We start from the raw sequence: 22,276 nt of genomic DNA, 5'->3' as shown, positions 1-22,276 counted from the left end.
TTAAAAGAAATTATTCTTAAGGACAAACACGGTCGGGAAGGAAAACTTTTTGTACCATTTTCATCAGACTTAAACCAATGAAGTTGGGAATTTAAGCACTTCTGTTCAATTGGGGAAGGAATCCATGGTGCTTCTCAAAAGTAATGCCCTTTCAGGGACTGTTTTTAACTAGTATTATCAGTTGTTCTGGAGATCATGCATCATTTTAATATTTCACATCATTAACATGCAGGAAACAGGCTTGAACCTGAAAATGTAAGTAGCAGATATGACTTGCTATAAGGCTTTTGATCAATATATAAGCAACTGCATATCAGAGCAATACATTTTGGAAAAAAAAAAAAAAAAGCATGCCGTTACTCTTCATTCCTTTTAAACAGTCATTGTTACATTCATACCAAATACAATATTTATTTTCTTTTAAATAAAACAAAACATGGGTTATTATTAGGGATGGCTAGTGACAAGATCAAAGACAAGACAGAAATGATTTCAAATGGTACAAGCCACAAACATACCATTTCCTATTAAACTTCCATAAACATTAACAAAAAATGGGAATCATCAGAGAGACAGGGGGACCTTAAAAACAGCCTATGGGTGGGTGTTAAGTTCATTTGACACCTGTAGTACCTGCATAAGAATAATCTCATTTTTATCCATAGAAATGTTATGGATGTTCAATAGAACTGTTATTTGTTAGTAAAAAATTAAGTTGGGACATAAAGGATGTTAATTCCCTATTTCCAATTGAATAATAAATGGATAAAAAGGAAGAAGAGATCCGTCTATTTAGTATGATAACAATCCCCTAGCATTTGTAAAAGTGTCAGGGGAAGTAATCATGGAAACAGAAATCAGACTAATATAATAATTTACTGACAGAACAAGGCATATATAACCAGAGACATTTTCTGATTTGGTAAGAGCAAAAGGAAAGTAAAATTGTTGAGTTATTTATAAAAACAAATAAATACTTTGAAAACTTTTTGTTGCAGTTTTTCTGAAAAGGCAATAGCCTTCCATTCTAATGAGGAAGGAATGTGCCTTAGATGTCTACACTTCTAGCAATACCTTGCTTTCTCATGTCAAAAACTCAAAAAAGTCCAGTCAAAATTTCTAGATTATCTGGATCTGAAGTGTTACTTAGTGTTCACAAATAGTAATGGGAAATATTTCCAGCTGCAAAAATAAGCAAAGGAAGCTGCAGAATATTCTCTATCTAAGATGTCATGGAACAGCTCCTTTAAAAAAAAAAAAAAAAGGCAGAACAAAGTATCCCTTCATCTTTGCGCTTTTTTTTTTTTTTAATTATTTTTTCTCTCCTCTGTTTTGTTTTGTTTTTAACTTTACAGGCTACCCAATCCTAGTATTCCACCCATCACTACAGCAGTTTTCCTTGTAACCTCAACGGTAACAAAAAGTAGATCTACGAGGACACCTAGTGGATCTCCATGAGACAACAGCTGGTTAAGAATGAACTGTAGTTTGCTTGACCAGCAAATGGTTAAAAAAGGGTCCCACTACACTTAAGAATTGAAATGCATATAGTGTCATTCCAATTCATCAAGTTCTCATAACCCACACTAAGAGCAAAATAACAGCAGCGTTAAAGGAAGACCAGACTGATTTAATCGCTTTTAGGGATGTTGGTTAACATGAGACTAAATTATTGAATGGACTTTGCCCAGCAAAATTTGTTTTCTGAAAAATACAGCAATACATCTTAATCTGTTTGTGACAATTTTTCTCTTACCACAACAGGCAAAGCTCTCTCTCCACTATTTAAGTTTTACAGAATAACTTCAAGACCACCTACTCAGCTTGTTCACTAATCTTACAATTTTTCTAATTAAAGGCAATTGGTTAGTTCTTTGCTGTAATTCATATGGTGTTGTTCTTTGTCAAAACTGTAGAAACAGTGGACATTCTGCCCTATTTTAGTAGCTAAAAGAAATAATGCTGTATTTATAGACCAATTCATTTTAATATTCAATTATCTTCATGAACTTTGCTTCATTGCCTTAAAGACTCTCAGCCAATGTACTCTCGAAGCTAGCTGCATTTCTAGGCAAACCGAAGGTATTGGGGATTTGGGAGAAAAAAAAATAAGCCAAACATGCATGAACTTTTTTTTTTTTTTTAAATACTCTTCTAGCATGAAGAGCTTTTTTGATTGATTATTTATTATTATTTAAACTAGTTTATCTGAGTTTATCTGGTCCAGAAAGGCTTTAATATAGAAATAAATTTACAATAAATACATTGTAATAAATAAACCCAAATTACCTTCCATTGTTTTGCCTCTAGGTCAATTGGATGCATTATTTTATCCATAGCAATTTGTTTCTTTTTGGTTTATTGATTCTTATTATGCTGTCCTGACAATCTGCTTTTCTGAGTTCCCTGTTTTTCTGCTGTGTCATTCTCTTGGCTAGCAATAGATACTTGGAGAAATTTCTGTTCTATGTATGAATAATTTCTATTACAATGGGATCTCAATCCTTTACTGTAGAAATGGCACCACAATTCATGATTAAAAAAAAAAAAAGTGATTAATGATTATCATAATGAAGGCCATCATAATTACAAGATGGCCAACGCTGTATCATGCAACTCCAGGAGTGTCAACTTTTCCCGTATTCTTTTCAAGACCCTACAGTGTGTACAGCTGAGAGGGGAAAAATATCACAACCCGGATTAAAATCTGAAGTGTTATCAGAAAACAAATTCATAATATACGGTGAAATAGTGAAAAAGTCTCATAGACTCACTTATTTATAATAGCTGTGGTTGTATAGTATCACTAGCACCCTCAACCTGGTACAGTAATGCTTCATTGCAGCTATGAAATATTTGATCCCTCTTGCTGTTTGAAAGATCAAGCCAACACTGCCTCTAACCAATATATTTTTTGCAGTGTTTGTATTCCTAGGGAACTAATTCTTTCCATGTTTTATGTATTTAAATCATTATGACTGTGCACACTAAAAGTGACTGACAAGAGCCTCCATAGATTCTGTATATTTTGAAGTGGTATGACTTAGTTTGACATGAAGTGGTCTATAAATTTCATATTCTATATATAATAATAATAATATAAAACTTTACAGTTTAGGTCCTGAAAAAACAGCGTGGCTCTCTACTCATGTAATTATTTTCACAACAAGCAAAACTGTTATAGCTGGGGAAAATAATCACTGTACCTTGTTTGCTGTTGAGGATAGTTGTGGGTTTATATATTAAAGTTAAACATATTAATTCACTGTCTGGCTTTCCTCCTACCTCCCTTATTTTTGTCAGTGGGGAGAAGGGAGTTAGATAAGGACAGTATAAGACTGTTGTGTTGTCCCTTGTGTCAACTATGCAATTGAAAAGACAAAGTACAAAAAAAAAATTCTAACGTATCTGACAATTAATTCAGCTTAACTGGGCAAACAGTGCTATAGTGCTATTACCCCAGCCTAACCAATAGCCCTGAAAATTCATGAGAGATCTCTAGAATCATTTCAAGGAAGTGCCACTGCCAAGATCTCACTTTCAAATAGGGATAAAAGATAAGGTTGTGAAAAAAGGGACAAAAAAGTGGAAAAGGGGAAAACTGCTGTATTTTCTTCAACGTCACCCTAATCTCCGTGGGTGTAAACGATGAGAAACTTGTGGGTATGACGTCACTGCTACATGCAACATAAATAAAGAAAAGAACCGAAATACTGAACAAAAATACTCTCTGCTAGAGAAAGACAGGTTGGACCGCACTCTGGGCTACAGGGAACCCATTTTTACTCACAATAGATCACTATCAGTGTGCAGTTAAAATATAGTAGGGGCCGTGTTCCAAGGCAGCAAGAGGAAAAATAAATCAAAAGTTTGTCAATTGTCATAGATTACAAGAAATTCCTTCAAACACATCAATGTACACATGATATGTCCCCTCTGGGGTTCAACCCCCATGGTTCACAGCAAGCACTGTCACTGGAAAAAATATATGCAGAATTAGACCACAGCTGTTGCACAGAATGAAACAAACAGGAGGCGTAGGTCATCCACTTAAGAGTTTTCATCCCAACATGGCTTCATTTTATCTAAATATATACATGTATTTGGCCCGTTGTGAAAAAACTACAGTTAAATGGAATTGGAAAGAGATTGAAAGCATTCCGAAAATATATTAACAATCTGTGAATAAAATTTCCACACCAGCATTGCTCTGGACAATGTGACATCAGCATTCATATGTTATTCAGGGATAGGGATGGGTAAGGAGAAGGAGGGATGGCAGAAACTGCAAAAGGAAAGCAAGGTTACTTTAGTTATCCCTGGCCTTGTGGAAACGTACTGATCTGCCCTGAATTATTAATATTAGGCTTAACAGGTTTGGACAACTGGCTATGTAGGTCAGACTCACGTTTAGACCCCAACAATACCACAAGCTAACATTCAGATAGCATCTAAATTGATGTGCAACCTCAGATGCATTATTAAAGAATGTGATTTTCGAGTGTCACAGGAAGCTGCAATAATTAAAGCCACAATAATTCGGATTTCCATGTAAAGAAATATTCTTTCACATATAATTCACCTGAATGTGCCAATATTTTTACACAAAACCTTTCACCTTACACATTTTCCACATTCAGCTGTCTCTAATTGCTATGTTGTTCACTAATTTATATATATTTATCATATAGGACTATATATATGCATGTGTGATTATTCACAATGTCTTTTGAAACTCACATTGACAGATTAGCTGTTGACAGAGCAGTTGACAGTTTCTTAATTCAGTAGGGAAAGAGTTTTCATAATTTATGCTTTGTTTTGGTTAGACTGCACTTTTAAGACCAACAATTTGTGTAGCTTACAGATGGATAACAAAGTTAAGATTTTCAAAAGTGATTAGTGATTTGAAAGCTAAAACTAAGGCATCTTACTTGAATAATAGACTGCACTAAAGACTTACCTTAAAAAAAAAAAAATCCAATCCCGTGAAAGGGATCTTAAGATCACCAAAAATCACTAATTACTGTTGAATTTTTTTTTTCTGATTGACAGTACTTTGAAAGCAAAACAATGATATTATTCCTAATAGTTGTGAACATGCTGCTAAGTGGAAGCTGTTCTCAGCTGTACTGAAAGTTGCCATATATCATGGTGCCTTCAACTGTATGCCTGGGGGGGAGTGGGAGGCAAGGAGGCAGATAGGGATAAAGGGGAAATGACAACAAAAGGGAAATTTAAGATTTTGCTGTCTTTTTTTTTTTTTTTTTTCTCCTTTCTCACCTGACTGAGAGGACTCCCTCCTTCATGCTCAGTGCTCACTGCAGCAGCTCTGACAGCCTCCTTCCTCAGCCTCAGCCTAACCCCATCACCCCATCATTTTGCTTCTACATCTGGGCAACATCCCTTCACTTATTGGACTGATACACTGATACATATCCTTCCTTTTGGGACATTTCCTAGTGTCACACATAGAAGTTGTCACTCTCTCCTCTCCTTGGCCTGCTGTTGGCAATATGGCCATAGTGTTGGCTGGGGGACAGGATACTCTGTTTCCTTCCTGTTTCCTAGCACTGAGGTTACATGAATGTTCACACTCTTGTACTTTGTACTGTGTTTTCCAGCTTCTTCCAATATATAGATCTCCCATTAAAATGACAATGTTCAGATTCTTTATTATTATTATTATTATTTTTTGATTTAGCATGTGTGAAAACCATACACCATGTGAAGGAGTAGAGAAGAATATACTTTTTTTTTTTTGTGTGTGTGTGTGTGTGGTCAGCATTGGACAAAATTTAACAGGTAACATATTTCTCCTTCTTAAGTATTGGGTAATTTGGAAAAAAAAGATCGGCTTTGTGAGTTACAGGCACCCTAAGGCATCTGTAACTTGCTTTACCAGAACTTGCTCAGAACTCACATTGGCTTTGGCAGCAGTTCAAAGGTCACATTCTCACATGGATAAACTGTTCTTGAACAATACATTAGGCAATTTTTATTTTTTTTTTCAAATATGTTAGGCAATGCATACATTCCTTTCACATCAGGCATGCTTTCCATGTGTTTTACTCTCCTTGTGGCTACTGGGAGAAAAATCCCATTTTCTGTCAGTGCCTCAGCTGTTTTCTCTCAATTATATTACTTTGTTCCACACTCCTACTTTCTGGGAGAAGAGTTTATTTAAAAACTCTACTGACATGTTTTTTTCTTTTTAAAATCCATCTTTTAGAATTCATCAGTTTCAAATGCCCCTTAAAGGTAGATAAAGTCCAGTTTAGTTTGTAGTGTGTTTTTTTATTTTTTTTTCCTCCAAGAGAGTGCAATGACAATGAGGTGACTGGATCAATAAATAAGACAGTTTATGTTTGTTTGTTTGTTTGTTTGTTTTCCTCCTCTTAAAAGTACAGGTAGAATAGTTGGGATCAAACTCTTCTGAGATTTTTCGTTTTACCTAATCAGTGCTTTTGTACTATATGATCTTCTTCATAACAGAAAATCATGGAATGCACATAAATATTCACACATCAGTTGAGAAAAGGATCCCTAAATCCTTTAGATTTCAATAGTACAAATACGCATGGGTCATATACAACTGTGTCCCAAATGAGGTTGTGACAGTTTCTGCAAAACATCTTTTAAAAGTATATATAGATAAAATATTAATGTCTACATATTTATAAATATACAGATGCAAAGTCTGATTTAAATTTCCAAGCTGAATTATTTCTTCACACACAATTTTCCAAATAATTTAAACAGCAGACTTAAGAACCTTACTAAAACAAATGTTAGCATTAGAGCTACGGAATCTATTGAGAGCAGATATTTAAGGCACTAGTATTTTATTTCTTTCAGACAATCCCTTACTTCAACAGAAATTATAATTTATTTCAATAATAGTTTATTTCAATAGTTACAATATGCAATATTAATCCCTAGATTCATCTTTTGCAGAATTGTGTTCAGCAAGGAAAACAAAAGCTCTTTACAGAAAACTATTGAAATTACTGGATTACTGCATGGTATGAATGAGAGCCTCACTGTTAACTCATTCTTAATTTAGAAACCTCCAAATTAGATCTATCTTGGTTTAATTTAACTCTTGTCTATTTTGGATGCTAATGGACTTTTCTATATGGAAACAGGTGTGACTGGTGTGAAATTTAATAAAAATATTTCCAAAATGCAAATGCACTTATTATTTTGTTGTAAAATAATTTTTTATCTTTTCTGTACCACTGTGTAAAACATGTAAATGCATGTACAGATATTCTTCAAGGCTGAACTGTTCATGGAAAGAAGAGGAAGGGAGTGATAGAAATATTACTTACGCCGTTTGCAGCCACATTTTTTTATCCTTTTGGGATCTGTGATGTCATCATGACAGGCCTTGCAGTAAAAAAATGCCCTAGAGAGACAGAATGGAAAAACTGACACATTTCTTAATCCATACAAATGAAATTAGTCCCACATTTCCTCTTGTTGCAGTGCCAAATTAATGAAACATGCCAGCACTAATTTCCTTTAATCTCTGAAGTTTTAGACATTTAAAGTAGGAAATATTTGCTGCAAGACCATTACATTCAAACATAAGGCTTCAAATTAGTGTTTCTTTTAATATACTTTTATTTTAAAGTAATTGGGAGAAGGGATGATAATTATTACACAGTATATCAGTGCAGTTGTCTTTTTTTTTTGTCAAGGCCATCTAGTATCCTGGGCCAATTTTTCAGCCCAGTCACCAATAGGACATAGTTTTAGATAAAATGAGAGATTGTAATGTGATCAATGTGACAATAGCAACAGACACACCATTTGCAAGAAATACAAAAAATAAATTAAAAGAAAGAAAATCCACCCAAAATTAGTTAATTTCTAAAGGAACAATAAATGAAAGAACTGGCATAGTCTTGATTAAGACTACATTTTTTTCTTTGATATTGGGGCAGAATCATACCAGTTTTGAAAAGTCAAGCAAGTCAAACGAAAAAGTCAAAATAAAAAAAAAATAAAATAAATAAAATAAAAATGCAATTAATAAGGTGAACAGTCTAGGTCTCCATGTACCCTTTTTGCTTATTAACTTCTACTTCTGTATCAAAAAGGCTCACCACTAGCTGAAGCACAAAGAAAACTAAGGTGGAGATAAAGGGTAAATATTTGGTTTTATATAAGATTAAAACAAAATTTCAGTTCAATAAATATGTATCAGACTGCCCACAGGAGAGTTTAAGCATATCTGTCAAATCAACATGTTGTGTAAGACAGCTGTGACACATTCAGCAAGGATCACACAGCTGGCCTGTAGCTGGACAGTTACAGCTTACCAGGATTCTTGATGGAACAACACATTAAACATACTTTTTAACCTGCTGAAATTTCCCTGTGCTTATCTTTATTCAGGATATGTTAGCTACATACCTATCTTTCCCAACCCTCTCTCATTGCATATTTCTTAATACAAATTTGCTGTAAGAACCAAAAGTATCACTTTGCAGACACCCATGGACTTTGCAGATTGTACTGCTCATTGACTTAGGATGGTTGGATTGCTACAACGCTAGAGAGGTCATTGAATCTACGGTCAATCTACGGTCAAAAGTATAAAAGTATAAAACGAAAAATAAACAATATATACACAGTCTCTGCATAAACACAACCTTGGTAAGTGCAAGTAGGACTATCGCTAGAGTTATTAATTCTTTTCCAGATTAAATAGATACTATATTAATGGAAATGTTCAGAAGTATGAACTAGTTACCTAATTTATATAGTCACAAATTTATCTAAGATATTTCACATCTCTGAATTATGGAAGATGTAGTTCAGGAGAAAGATGGCAGGTCTAGTATATGAGATATTGACCAAAAAATACAAATTTAAATTTTCAACAAGACTTCATTAAATGCTATTAATATTTCTAACATCAAGATACCATGCAAACTACTGGTAGAAAACATAAGTCTTAAATGTAGCAGACTTAATTTCTCTGAGACTTCCAGAAAATTTACTCTTCCTAGCTGTGAAATTGTCTTAGTCTTTCCAAGACTCAAAATGTAAAATGAAAGAACCTTTTCTGAGCATGTGCATACTTCGCTGCAGTAAGATTCTGGCCTTTAAAATATTCACCTTCCACCAAATAGACAACTACCACCTCTAAGCAAATGTGAATTAAATATTTTTCACACCATGAGTGTGTGAGCAAAGACATAAGGAAAGAAAAGAAAACTGTCTCCAAATTCTATGCTATTGTTATTTTCCACTTCAGATGTAGTTCCCAGTACCAAACAAGAATCAACTGTCACAGATATTCCCTCATACAATCTCCTGACCTGGATTGGACCGAGGTAATTTCTACAGCACGTTTCTGAAGTCCACTAAAGGACAAATGTCCTAAGGAGTTCCTCCAATTCAATGTGCAAAGAGCTGTGCAATGTGCAAATCTGCCTGAAGTAACTGCTGTAATAAAACCATTCCTCTATATAATTAGGTTGAATTAAGAGTAGTTCTGATGTTAGTACTAAAATGTAAGTAGATAAAGAAGGATAAATATATAGCTCATGTACTTCGTATGATATTTAAACACTCAGGATTTTACACAAACATGTTTGCCTAGATATAATTGTTTCTAATAAGAAACTATTGTTCTAAAAATGCAAAAATAATTCTAGCAAGATGAATAATTGCACATTTCATCGTAGAATATATGACTGATAATTATTTAAAAAATAGCCTAAAGGACCTGCAATTTCTCCATTAGTATACAACCCATAATAATTTGAATTTCAGGTATATAACTTGTTTATTTTCATCTTATTGACCTTAAGAAAAAATAAAACTTTTTTTTCTTCCTGAAGAAAAAAAAAATCTAGAACATTTTCCTGACTCTGATTCTCAGCTCCAAAGGTTGAAATCAACAATTTTCATAATTGTTTTTTTTAGTTGAAGCACATCTGATAATGATTTGCTTTGCATAGAACAGCTAAGGAATGTGGGAAAGGAGACGGCATGTTTCTAAACAAAGCCTTCTGCAAAAAGCCATGCAGAAATGGGAATTCCTATTCAGCTTGCTATTAGATAAAATATGCCTGATGAATGATGTGCAAATTTTCTCTGAACATATTAGTAACAGTCAACTGGCCATAAAAATGATATGTCAGGTAATTTACCTGAAATAAGTCTGAAATAATTTCATAATAATAATTTCTATAAATGATTCAAACAAACACAAACACCTAGTATCTCAATATAGGAGTGTGTAGACTGATATTTAAACGTAGAAAAGTGAAAGAGAAGAAAAGAACGCTGAAAGGCAGCGTACCTGAGGCTGTACTGGGTGCAAAGATGGTGCTTGAAAAGTGAGAGGACAGAGGCATTGCTGTGCTCTTTTGTATGCTTCATCTAGACAAACACCATCTTAACTCTTCCAACAAAAATATAATTCAAGTTCTTAGTGATTTCACTATTTTGATGTTTTGACTTTCTTTAAATATTTATAACAAACATGCATTACTTAAATATTAATTTCATGTTAATTATACAAAGTTTAGGATTAAGTAAACATTATCATTTAATATTTTATCTTTTTTCAATCCTATGGATAGACATTAAATAATTATTTATTTTAAAAACTATTTTCTCACATTGCTATTTTATTCCTTCAAAGCATCTTATAATCATAACAGACCAGAGTTCATATGTTTTGTCCTAAACACAATACCATAAAACTCTTTTTCATCTAACACAAATCTAAAACATCCAAATACACTGAACCAGCGAAATTCTCTACAATGGTTGAATACATTATACTTTTCTAGTTTGATTTATGATTATGTGAACATAGAATATGTAGTTCCATCCAAGAAAAATGACAAGAACGTAAATATTATTATGCTAATGCAGTTACTGAATAAATACAACAGCTTGCTCACATCAAATATTTGATAGTCTCTATATAAATAAGAACTACTCTAAACCTAAAACTTGGACAAAACTTTCAACCCAGTTCTCTCTGAGAGTAACTCCACTGAGACAAATTAATTTATAGAGAAACCAGATCAAAATATTTTACACTTTCCAGTAGGACTCTGAAAAAAAAAATCTTATATTTTTTCACATTTGTTGTAAAATTATTTCACTTCTTGATACTTAGCACTACAGTAAAAAAATGGCATGCACACATCTCAAGACAAAGTTGTTTCATTAGTGTGTCAGTTCAATTTTCCCTGAGAATCTTTCCACATGTTACAATGAAAATTAGTTGAGGTGTTTATAAGAAAAAAAAAAAAACCTATATCTTTGAATTTAAAGACAAAAATGTGTGAATTACCTTTTTACTTCTTTGGCATCACTTGCAATGAAGAATCCTAAGGTACCTTCCTGAATCTTGACATGGTTTCCAGGATTGATTAATATGCTGCTCAATGAAACAGAAACAAAAACAACAACAAAAATAAATTTATATTACTTTTAACTGAATATTCAAAAATATCTTTATTTTATTCTATTATAGGGGACCTGCTAGTTAGGAAAGGCTGCAAGGAAATTTTAAGCCATTCTTCCTTGAAATTTCCAATCAAATAACATTTTCCACGTGCCATTGCTTTAACAAAAACATAAATTTGAGACATTCACATGCTTTTCCCCAAAATCACATCATCCAAGTGTTTACATCTCCATTCATATGTTTTTGCATGAAATGCATACTGTACAAAATAACAAAGCCTCTCAGAAATAGGATGTGTGAAGCTGAGCTTTTTAGCTCTCTTGCTCTGTCATACAGTGGTGAAAAATTCAAAATATCGTGAAAAGAACCAGCAACCACCACTCAATAACAACACAAAGTAATTTATGAAGCTAAACCCTTTTATGCAAATTTGTGCCAATTTCTAGTGAAATAGAATGTTAGTGGGACCCCTATCTGGACATACAATGTTATTGCTTAAAATAATAAATACACATACACTCAAGGGGAATGGTACAAGACAATCAGTCACGATAGCTGAAAAAACATAAAATGAATTAAAAAAAATTAAAACACTGCTATGCAGCCAAGGAAGAACAAAAATAACCCAACCACACTGACAGAATAGCCTTAGCTAAATATGATGAAGGAAATTATAAACTGCTATAAAGAACTGAGGTACCCTATATTTCTTTATGAATTATTGTATTTTCACTAGATATTACTTAAGGAAAATTGCAAACCACGAAGCTAAATATGCATATGGAGTTAGAGATAGACATAAATATATTCTTCTATTACTACTGTGTAATATGACTAATTTTTTTAACTCGATAAAATTAAATAAACTTTTCAAAAGTTCCCACTTTTTTTTTTTTTTTTTAAAAACTCAGTCTTTGTAAGTCACAGTGTAGTAATGGCACACATGCAATCCAAAGTGCATAAAGACTACTAGCAATTCAAATGCCGGTATAAAGATACACATAGAAAAATAGATAAAGCACATATCTGGATAGACATACATTACTTAAATTAAAAGGTCAAAAATCTTTGATGTTATTGGTAGGAGAAAAAATGGATCTCAGAAGATCTCATATTCAAAATAGTATTTAATTTCTATATATTAGTAATAAATATTTGTGACAAATAGTATACCTAAAAGCTTTATATATTCACATGCTTATGTGTGATTACACATGCACAAAAGGCTGTATAAAGGCTGTATAAAAAGAATACTCAGGCTGCAAAATAAAACACTTAAGAATTAAAAGGGTGGTCATACAGCCATAATTTAGCCCCCATTATGCAGTCATTATGATAAAATCTTTATTTATGATAAAATTATGATAAAATCTTTAATTTAATATTCACAAGCTACATTTTTCTTACAATCTGAGACTACATTCAGGAGCATCTTGCTGCCATTACTCTAGACGTGGATTCGTGTAGTTTATCTTTCTTACGTACTGCAGTGTTCATCAGAACAGTGTACAAAAGATTCAAAGATATGTAATTTATTTTACAACAAAAATGAAAATATAATGCTATTCCATTTTACAGATGAGTCACTGATGACTCAATCGAGTCACTATGAGATAAACTAGCTATTAATTTGGGATGCCTACAGCCTATTTTTTTGTTAGTATTTAGCATTGCTTATCTCCTTATGCAGTTTCCAGGGACTTTTGCTGCAAGTAAAAATGCTTGGCATTTCCAAAAACCTAGCCTCTGGTTCCCAAAATAACAAACACTTGATCAGAGATCACCTGTAAAAATTTTGATTTAATTTGTTAGCTCACTCTCACACAGATTTTGTATGGCAGAAGCAGAAAAAGAAATTAGTTTTCAAAGTAAGTGTTTACCCAGGTATCTTTCATTTTCCTCATTCACAGTTTCAAACTTTGCAACAGTTTGAAAGGAGAGGAAAACTAGAGAAAATGGAATGTATCACCACAGAATACAGGTTCACCTCCACAGCATATTTCAGCAGTATTGCAAAAAAAAAATGAAACATGAAGGTTTAAATACATTCTACAGTATAATGCACACAGATAAATGGCAATGAATTAAAGGTTGCATAGCTAAAGTTCACATCTGGTATTTCATTTCTCTGTGTTTTGGGCTTACTGGTTGGGCTTGCAAACCAAAACATTTATTTAATGCAGTTTTAAAATGTAATAAAGCTGACAGAAAACAGAACAATCAATCAAACAAAAAATTAAAATAAAAAATGATTTCTTCATAGGAAATCAGTCACTCAAGTCACAAACAGGTTTGGAAAATTTACATTCCGTGCACAAACTTTTGTCACTTGAGTAAACGGAATGCTTATTGGCTGTTCCAGAGACAGCTTAGCTGGCCATCATTAAGACAGATAAGACACATACAGTCTAATACACTAATACATTCACAGAAAAAAAATAGAAATAAAATTGGGAATGGCGAATCTTAAGTCTCTGAGCCTAGGTAAAACACTTCTCAAGAACCATCAGGGAGTCATTCTGCCAGTAACTCTCCAAAGTGTTTCTGCCAAAACATTCTATCATGTCCTTTCAAAGTACGTGCTTCCATCTTCAGGCTTTCCTCCTCCCTGCCTCCTTATCCTTAATCTGCTGTTTTGCTGATAATTTAGCTATCTTCTACAGATGCTAGTCTCATTTGCTTCTTTTAAGCTGCTCTTTCTAAAATATGCAAAAAAAAATATATATATATAGATAATACAGTTAGGTTTGGCTATTTTTCTTGGGTACCAATGAGTACTGCTCTGTCAGAACACTTTTTTTTTTTTTTTTTTGGACCCTATTTCATTCTTTGACATTAATCGTGGCAGTATTGCAGCCTTTCAGTGAAAACAGATGAACACATTTCTTTACATAGACACAGCTTTTTTTCTTTTTTTTTTTTCCTCACAGAACTTAAAACTTGACAACATAATAAGCAGCTCTTTTAAGAAGCAGTGAATGTAATCTCAAATCAGAAGGAACTGGCTTCATTTAAGTTGCAAACATACTGAGAGCATGATTTTGTATCTCAATGTTTTCTGAGACACATGAAATCAGTTCACTGAAATCAGTGCATAGACTTTATTTTTGTCATACTTCATTCACATATACTTATTTTCACAAATACAGTGTATTTATAGCTACAAAATATAGATGTGATCACAGTTAATGTAGTATGACCCCAGCAGCAAAATCGTCTGTTGGGAATAAAATATAATTTGCTCCATCACTGCTATTGACAATGAGTTACAGGAAAGGCTCATAAAGCTTCTGTTTTATAGGGACACACTGATATTTAACCAGAGCAAATTCATGAACAATTTCTACTGAGTCTATATGGATTTATTAAATATGCTACTTATTAAAACAGCAATCTCTCTTATGAGACCCGGAGTGTCATTAGCTAAAGCTATGCTTTGATAAGCACTCACTTTAATATGTACAGCAAGGGAAACGTTTTGAATTAAAAGACTTAAGTAAAAGGAAAAAAAAGGACCAAAAAAAAAAAAAGATAACAGGCTTAAGAGCATACCAAAATGAATGCATCCATCAGTCACTTAGAGATGCATGTATTTGTTAAAGCAGTTCATGAGAATGTGCATATATATATCCTCCCAGATGAGAAATACATGACAAAGGAAATTTGTGTTTTAAGAGGGAAAGCTTCAGCTAACGTCTCCTGTTTATATATTGCCAAGGCTGGATGGCTTTGCAGGTATAGGAAAACACAGGAAAAGGAGAAAATGACAGAAATCCATTACGTTTAACGGGAAGATATACGGATAACCCATATTCATTCTGTGCCATGTATTGGAAAATGTTATTTAAAATGACATCCCCGATTTTTCCAAATATGTATGTTTTCATCATATAACAATTTGATTTTCATGTCTGTGAAAAAAGCACATGAAATCAAGCAAGGAATAGCTAGTAGTTAAAATCTAAGATCTTAATTACATTTTACACCTTTATAACATTTCTAGTTTAGGCTACCTCAGACACTAATCAAGTAATAGCAATCTCAAAAAACTTTCACTCATAATTTCCTTAACAATTCTAGTTCCAGAAATACATTCCTCAAAACAAACCTTTTCATGACAGGTTTGACGTGACATTGCTATATATATATATATATATCTACATATATAACCTTTTGAATTGCTTGCTCCTTCATACATGAAAATTTAGAACACAAGGCAATTACAGCCATGGAAGTTGAACATGTGTAAATCAAATATGATTTAATGCGATTAACAGTAATTTCCTTTACTTTATCAGCATGAACTTAGGAAAAGTCATTTCCATTAGCTTATGATAAGACTAAAATTTGTTTGTAAGCCCCTTGTGGAATGTAAAATGACATTTAGAAAACTCTGCTTTACACTTAGCTGTTATATAGCAAAGGTTAGTCCATTTGCTAAAGAAGATTCACCTGGTAACTATATGCAAGACTGCATCTAAGAGTAATGCTAATGTCATACATCAAAAATATGGAAATCATCTAGTTGTACTCTCAGGAATCATGAATGATAGAAGCTATACAGTTGAAACTGGGTTCCCAGATGAACTGAAAGCACGTGAATCACAAATAGGAATTAGTGCATATTTAAGAAGTACAATTTAAAAAAAATGGAAAAAAATATAGTTAGAAAAACAGTAAAAGAATGCTTGGGGACGTCTTTTACTTAGACAGTTCAATGGAAACTTAAGATAAGACATGATGACTTTTCCAAACGTCAGTGGAGAAGAGGTATCTAACAGTAACTGTGTTAATTTTGATTGATTTACTCACTTACTGGATTATATACTATGATAATACTAGTTGCAGCTCTTTTATGCTTTGCTTAACTTCAATTACTGAAGAATATCTGAAGGAGAACCTGATGGAGGTTTGAACTGTATGACAGTTTGTGAACTGACACTTTGACACAAAACTAATTCCTTTCAACTAATTATATTTTACTAATTTCTGCTGCTGAGTGATATTTATTTGTCTCTTACTTTCAGATGTCATACAAGTTGGAAGAGAATTATGTTCCTTGTGTTGAAACACCCTTAGAAAGTTTGATGGCTGATCTAATTCCATTTTATTAGGATTTATAAAATGTTATTTTTAATAATTTTTCAGTATACTAAGTTTTTAGTAGTATATGAAAAATATGTCCTGTAGCTTTCTATAATATTTAGCACTCTATTATATGAGAAGCATATGGGAAAAAAAAATAACCAATCAGCTTTAGAGTCTGAATCATAGTTACACTATCTGCATTTATTGGCAGGCAACTTGTGAAATGGCATGGCTCTGCAATTTTCAACTTGAAACTGAGCAGGCTTCCATTACTGCGCAAATTGAAAATGAACATAACTTTGAACTCTTAATCTAGGCATAGCATTTCTATGGTAGAAGATTCTTAGATTTGTATAACTGTCAGTCTTTTCTGAGAAAAAAAAAAAAGAGGCATAATTTTAGCATGGAGGAGCTGCAGTAAAGGTCTTGAAACTAAGCTGAAAAAGGCATGCAGAGATGCCCAGCAAGTACAGTACAGAAAACAATCAGGCAAGGGCAACAACATTTTAGAAGCACTATATGCAAGCTAAGACATGGAAGATATAGATGAGGTCAGTCAGCAGATATATAGACCAGAAGAGTTCTCCTTAAGATTTTCCCTTGTCATCAGCCTCCGTTTTGTACTATTCTCGTTTGTTCTTAATTTCAGTGTTGAATTTTAGACAGCACTAAGAATAAGATTTATCTCATCTATCTTAGAATGGAAGCTGCTTTCAAGAACTGTCTGTCTTCCCCTATAAGCATGGAAGGCTGAATAACTAAAAGGAGACTGTTCTATACTGAAAAATAAGATGATGTGAATCTCAGTATCAGTGACCAATTGAACAGTTTCCTTCATCAAGGAAACTTGTTTGATTCAGTTGCACGCCCTTTTTTTTCCCCCAGGATTTAAAACTACCCTTGTAACTGTCATCCTTGTCAAAAAAAAAAAAAAAAAAAGAGAGAGAGAGAGAAATTTGTTGAATTAAATGTAAATGAAATAAATGGCAAATGGCAAAGTTTGGACTAAACAAATGACAAAAGCTGTAACAATTCTGTTTTAAACCTTTTGGTAGATGTACTGTACCATTCCCCATGTGACTGAAATAGTAACATCATATATTAATCAGGAAGGTATAGTATTATATGCTATTAATACATTAACTAAACCAAGACTATTTGGTATTACTATCTAAAGCTGCCACATTGTTAAACACATCTAGTATTTTTGACTGTTTCATGCCATGCCCAGATGAAATGCACCATTATTAACATAATGGCTTCTTAAAATATGCCATGTCATTCACACAATTACAGACTTAAAATTACAAAATCAGTTTGAGGCAACATGTATTTTAAGGGTATGTTTCTAAGTGGAGTGTGAGGGGGGTACATAAATCCCAAAATGGGAGTTGCATGCATACCAGCTTCACACTGATTGTAACTTGTGAGTATTGTTTTTTTCTTCTGGGCTCTGTCATTAACATTAATTCAGACCCATATTGCTCTACACAGAAAAATCCAGTAAGACACTAAAAAGAATACAAGGCAAAAGACATAGGGCACATTACATGCTACAGTATATTAAGGCTTAATTACTACAAGCATATGAAAAGGTTGCTCCCAGGAGTTAAGTCCTCTACAATAGCAAAAAAATAAGTTATGGACTACAGGATGTGAGGCATTTTATTGGGGCATAATCCAAACTAGTTCAATGGTGTTGGTGAATTCAATATACTTTAAAGCAACTAAATTATTCTTTCTGGTTCCAGAAGTGATTATCAATACAATGAAGCAGCACAATATATTTTATTCTGGGAGCAAGCAACTTTACTTAGTACAACACTTTTTCATATTGACCATCATGCCAGCGTTCACATGCCTTAACCACAAGATAATATATACTTAAAAGCAAGAAGCGAAGTAGAGGTGCAACAACTGCAGATCCTTGGAGATGCTAAGTGTTGCAGTAACTTCTCTGCAGTTGGATCATATCAATAATGCCAAACTGACAGGAAGCCACCTCTCTTTTCACACATCTACTCAGAAACCACAGGAGAATAAGTATAAAAAATAAATTTAACATAAAGCACACGCAACAGAACAGACATGGAAAGTAAAGTTTGGGGAGAATGACGAGGAGGGACATCAAAATGTCTGGACAATGAGAATGGGTCTCCAAAAAGCACCATCAACAGTCAGACTGCTATGAACAATAAGAAAAAAAAATGGCTGAAAGGGAAGAAAGATGAGGAGAGGGAGGAGAGGAGATGGGACAATATGGAAGAGCATGCCTTCTTGATTTCATACAAATCAGTAGCAGCAGACATCATGTAGGGAGCATAGAGAAGGGCTCTCAGCATGGTGTAGCAAAAGAAAATGCAAAACATGCAATTCCAAAGGAAAAAATTGAACTTAGAAACAAATAAATTCAGTAACATCTTCATAAATGAGCTTAATAAATGTCATTAAAATGAATGTGACATATAGTACAAACTACCCATGGCACTTTCACTGGAACAGTACAATAACTTTAATGAGTACTGTATTATGAATAACTGGGCTCAAAACAGGGTCAGCAATGCAAAGAATCAGGCATTTGGTTGTTGTTAATGGAAGGTGAGACTACAAGAGCAAATGAACTTAACTACTGTACTGTCAGACGTATTTTAAAGGAAGACTGGGGAAAGAAGAACATCAATGAAGGTGTGAATATGGAGACAATATGGCAGCACAAGGGCTGGTAAAGACAAAAAAATACACTGTCACAATACAGTACAAATAATAATAAAAAAAAAAAGACGAGGGGAGATGTTAACAGTAACATCTGTTTTTCAAATATAACAGTCTGATACACCAATGACTGCATAAAGGGGAAAAAAAATTCCTAAAACATATACTTTTTTATTTTGTATTTCCTGCAAAGAAGTTAGTGCATGAGTCACAAGAACCAACAGAAAGACAAAATGCTATCCTGTCTCCTTTTTGAGATTGGGGGCTCATATATAAATACACACACATATAGATACATATATATACACACATAGACTAATGAATATATATATATGTATATATATGTGTGCATATACAGAGAAAGATAGACAAAGATGTTATCTTCCTGTGTTCTTGACAAGGAATTAGTCCTGAAGTTAGAAGGAGTGGAGGTAGGGTTGAGGTTGGAAGGAAAGGTAACGAAGAGGGCATACCGCTTTCGGCTTCTGCAAACGACAAGAAAAAAATTGCAAATCAAACACTTTGATAAGAAATCAACTGACATCAAAGCAAAAGCAAAAAAACCCTTTACATAAAAGTCTCCAAGGCTCAAAGGTTTTTCTGCTGAGAATGAGGACAAATATATGGATAGACAAAGAGAAAATTTAACGAGAAGAGTAAACAAAGGGTGCAGGAGGGAAGAATCTTTCCTTCTTGCTTACTTATGTGGAAAAAAATAAAAAAAATGGGGAAAAATTAAGTAAAAATATTTGTAAAAGGGATTTCAGATGAGGAGTTTGAATTACTGTATTTTGAACTTTCAAAATTTTCCTATCTATTCAGCAAGCTCTGCTAGGACACTTTCAGGTTGATATTCTCCATATTCCTTTAGCATTTTTTCTACAGCAGAAATAAAAGCTCCCTGCAAATGAACTATGAAAGAACATCTTGTCAATCTAAAGTATTTGGCTTGCACAAGGGACACAAAAAAATTACTTAATAAATGCTTACTGCCATTAATAGCAAGGATTATAATATTCCCAGGTAGATAGAGATGAAGGAATGGCTGACTCATATTGTGACCTGGAACTACTAAAATGCAGATCTGAGTAGCTTGTCAGAAACTCACTAAGTTCAGTCACATTTTGTACACTGAGAGGTTTCTCTGCTAATTGAACAGTAATTCAAACATTATTAAATATATAAATATTAATATATCTAATCAGGGCTATTTTCATTAATCGTTAAGATATTCTGATGAGAAACAGTTATATAAATAAGAAACATACTATATTTTGCCTATTATTTGAAAATTATTTTATACATATCAAATCTAAGAATATATTGCCTACATCAGGCTTTGCAAAATTCATTTTATTTCAAAGCACTTTAAAATTCTGCTCTTAAACAAGCATTTAAAATCACGATTTTTTTATAATTAACAATCAATACTATCAAAAGTTGTTACCAGATTTTGTTTACTGCTTTAGGTACAGAGTTTTATGTACAGCTTTATGCGCTTTATGTTCAGAGTTGTGAAAAGAGGTGAAAAAAATGTGAGCAGGAAACTCAGCTATTGCTAACTGATAATACTGACTGAAATAGAGTTCTGATGATTTTAAGTTAACATTGATCTCAAATTTCCTATGGTAGAACTAACAGAATCTGGTTGTAAATCAGAAAGCTTTAGAAAGGAGCACCTAGGAGACTCTAATAGACAAAACAAACCAAAAAGAAACACATAAGTGTAGGTAAATGAGTACTTGTACTTTTCTACATTTACTGAAGATACTGAAAAAGTCAGTGAAAAATCTGCCACTGACTTAAAGTGGCACTAGGATTTTTTCTTAACCTTGAGGTGAACATTTAGAGAGGGGATTAGGAGGTCTAGAATGCCCTCGAATTACCATTTGTGAGAGCTGCATGCACTTCTGAATTCACTTTGCAGTTGCTTTAGCAGTGATTACAAAGTGATGAACACATATAAAACTAATCAGATATATAATTATTTTTCTATATTAAATTTATAATATATTTTAATATATATTAAAACTAGTAACAAAAATCAAGTGGTGGAAGATTTCATTCCTTAAGCAGAAAATGATATGAAAGTTCTCTCTGGTCCTAGACCTACTTCAAATATAGGAGCAAATCGTGCCTCATACTATGAGGGTGACAACTAGATAGCATTCTAAATTTGTATTTATATATATAATTGTTGCTATAAATCATAAACTATGTAAACTTCTCAATATTTTTACAAAATATGAACCTAAACTGAAAACATAAAATACATCAGCTTGTATCTATCAGTCATTCTCCTGATAGAATGAAGGTTGTCATATTCAGTTTCCCTATCACATTTATGAATTATCAATGAAGAATTGAAGACGTGAAGTAGGATAAAATATCTCCAAAGTTAACATCAATAAAATAATTGGTGAATGATAAGTTTATCATGTTCAAAGACAGCTTGCACTTGTAAACCATATTATTCTACTTTTTATCTTAATTCCTCATCTTGTCATTTAAGAAGACACAAGAAAATGCAAGTATACCTAAAAAGCAAGAAATAGAAGTTTTGTTCCATTACCTTTCTGATTAGACTAACAGACTCCAGCTCAGAAAACCAGAAATACATACTTAACATATTTGTGTTGAAGAACACAGGGACAAGTAGAAATGTGAAGATATGCTGCAGGTAGCAGTGTGATTTACCAAACAGTGACCATAAAATTATCACTGTTTTATGAAGTTAAAAGTTACTACTGTGGATCAGGGTTAATAAAATGATGCGAGTATCACAGCCTACACACTCTCCTCTTGTTATATGTGTTTGCAAAATCTAGCTGTTAACATCCCTTCATTACTACTGCTTCCTGTAATTCTCAGGCTCTTTTTTCCACTAAACTAATTCATTATGAGCTGTTACCTGTGTGGCTTTAAGTAAGAAGGAATATATGATTATATCACATTGTGTTACTTTTTGTGGGATCCTCTGCATCACCTTGTGATTAAGAACTCAATCCAACTCCCACTGAAGTTAGT

The 22,276-nt window shown here is 33.2% G+C and overlaps 1 protein-coding gene across 30 annotated transcripts in view; it reads right to left on the bottom strand.

The window, feature by feature from the left end:
• Window positions 1-22,276, bottom strand: part of KCNMA1 (potassium calcium-activated channel subfamily M alpha 1) — a 475,240-nt gene that overhangs the window by 97,834 nt on the left and 355,130 nt on the right. For 14 of the 30 annotated variants that reach the window (XM_067000555.1, XM_067000548.1, XM_067000549.1 and 11 more), the window contains 3 exons: window positions 19,723-19,734; window positions 11,333-11,419; window positions 7,335-7,411 (listed from right to left, as the gene is read on the bottom strand). In XM_067000555.1, coding sequence (XP_066856656.1) covers window positions 7,335-7,411; window positions 11,333-11,419; window positions 19,723-19,734 — 176 coding nt within the window. Of the gene's footprint in view, window positions 1-3,790; window positions 3,800-7,334; window positions 7,412-11,332; window positions 11,420-19,722; window positions 19,735-22,276 lie in introns of all 30 variants that reach the window. The other 16 variants (XM_067000566.1, XM_013175948.3, XM_013175971.3 and 13 more) reach the window with 3 other exon arrangements.

This window comes from Anser cygnoides, chromosome 7 (assembly GCF_040182565.1).
Source record: "Anser cygnoides isolate HZ-2024a breed goose chromosome 7, Taihu_goose_T2T_genome, whole genome shotgun sequence".
NCBI classification, from domain to species: Eukaryota; Metazoa; Chordata; class Aves; order Anseriformes; family Anatidae; genus Anser; species Anser cygnoides.
The sequence above is the reverse complement of the archived record's forward strand: the minus strand, read 5'-3'. Positions and strand labels throughout refer to the sequence as shown.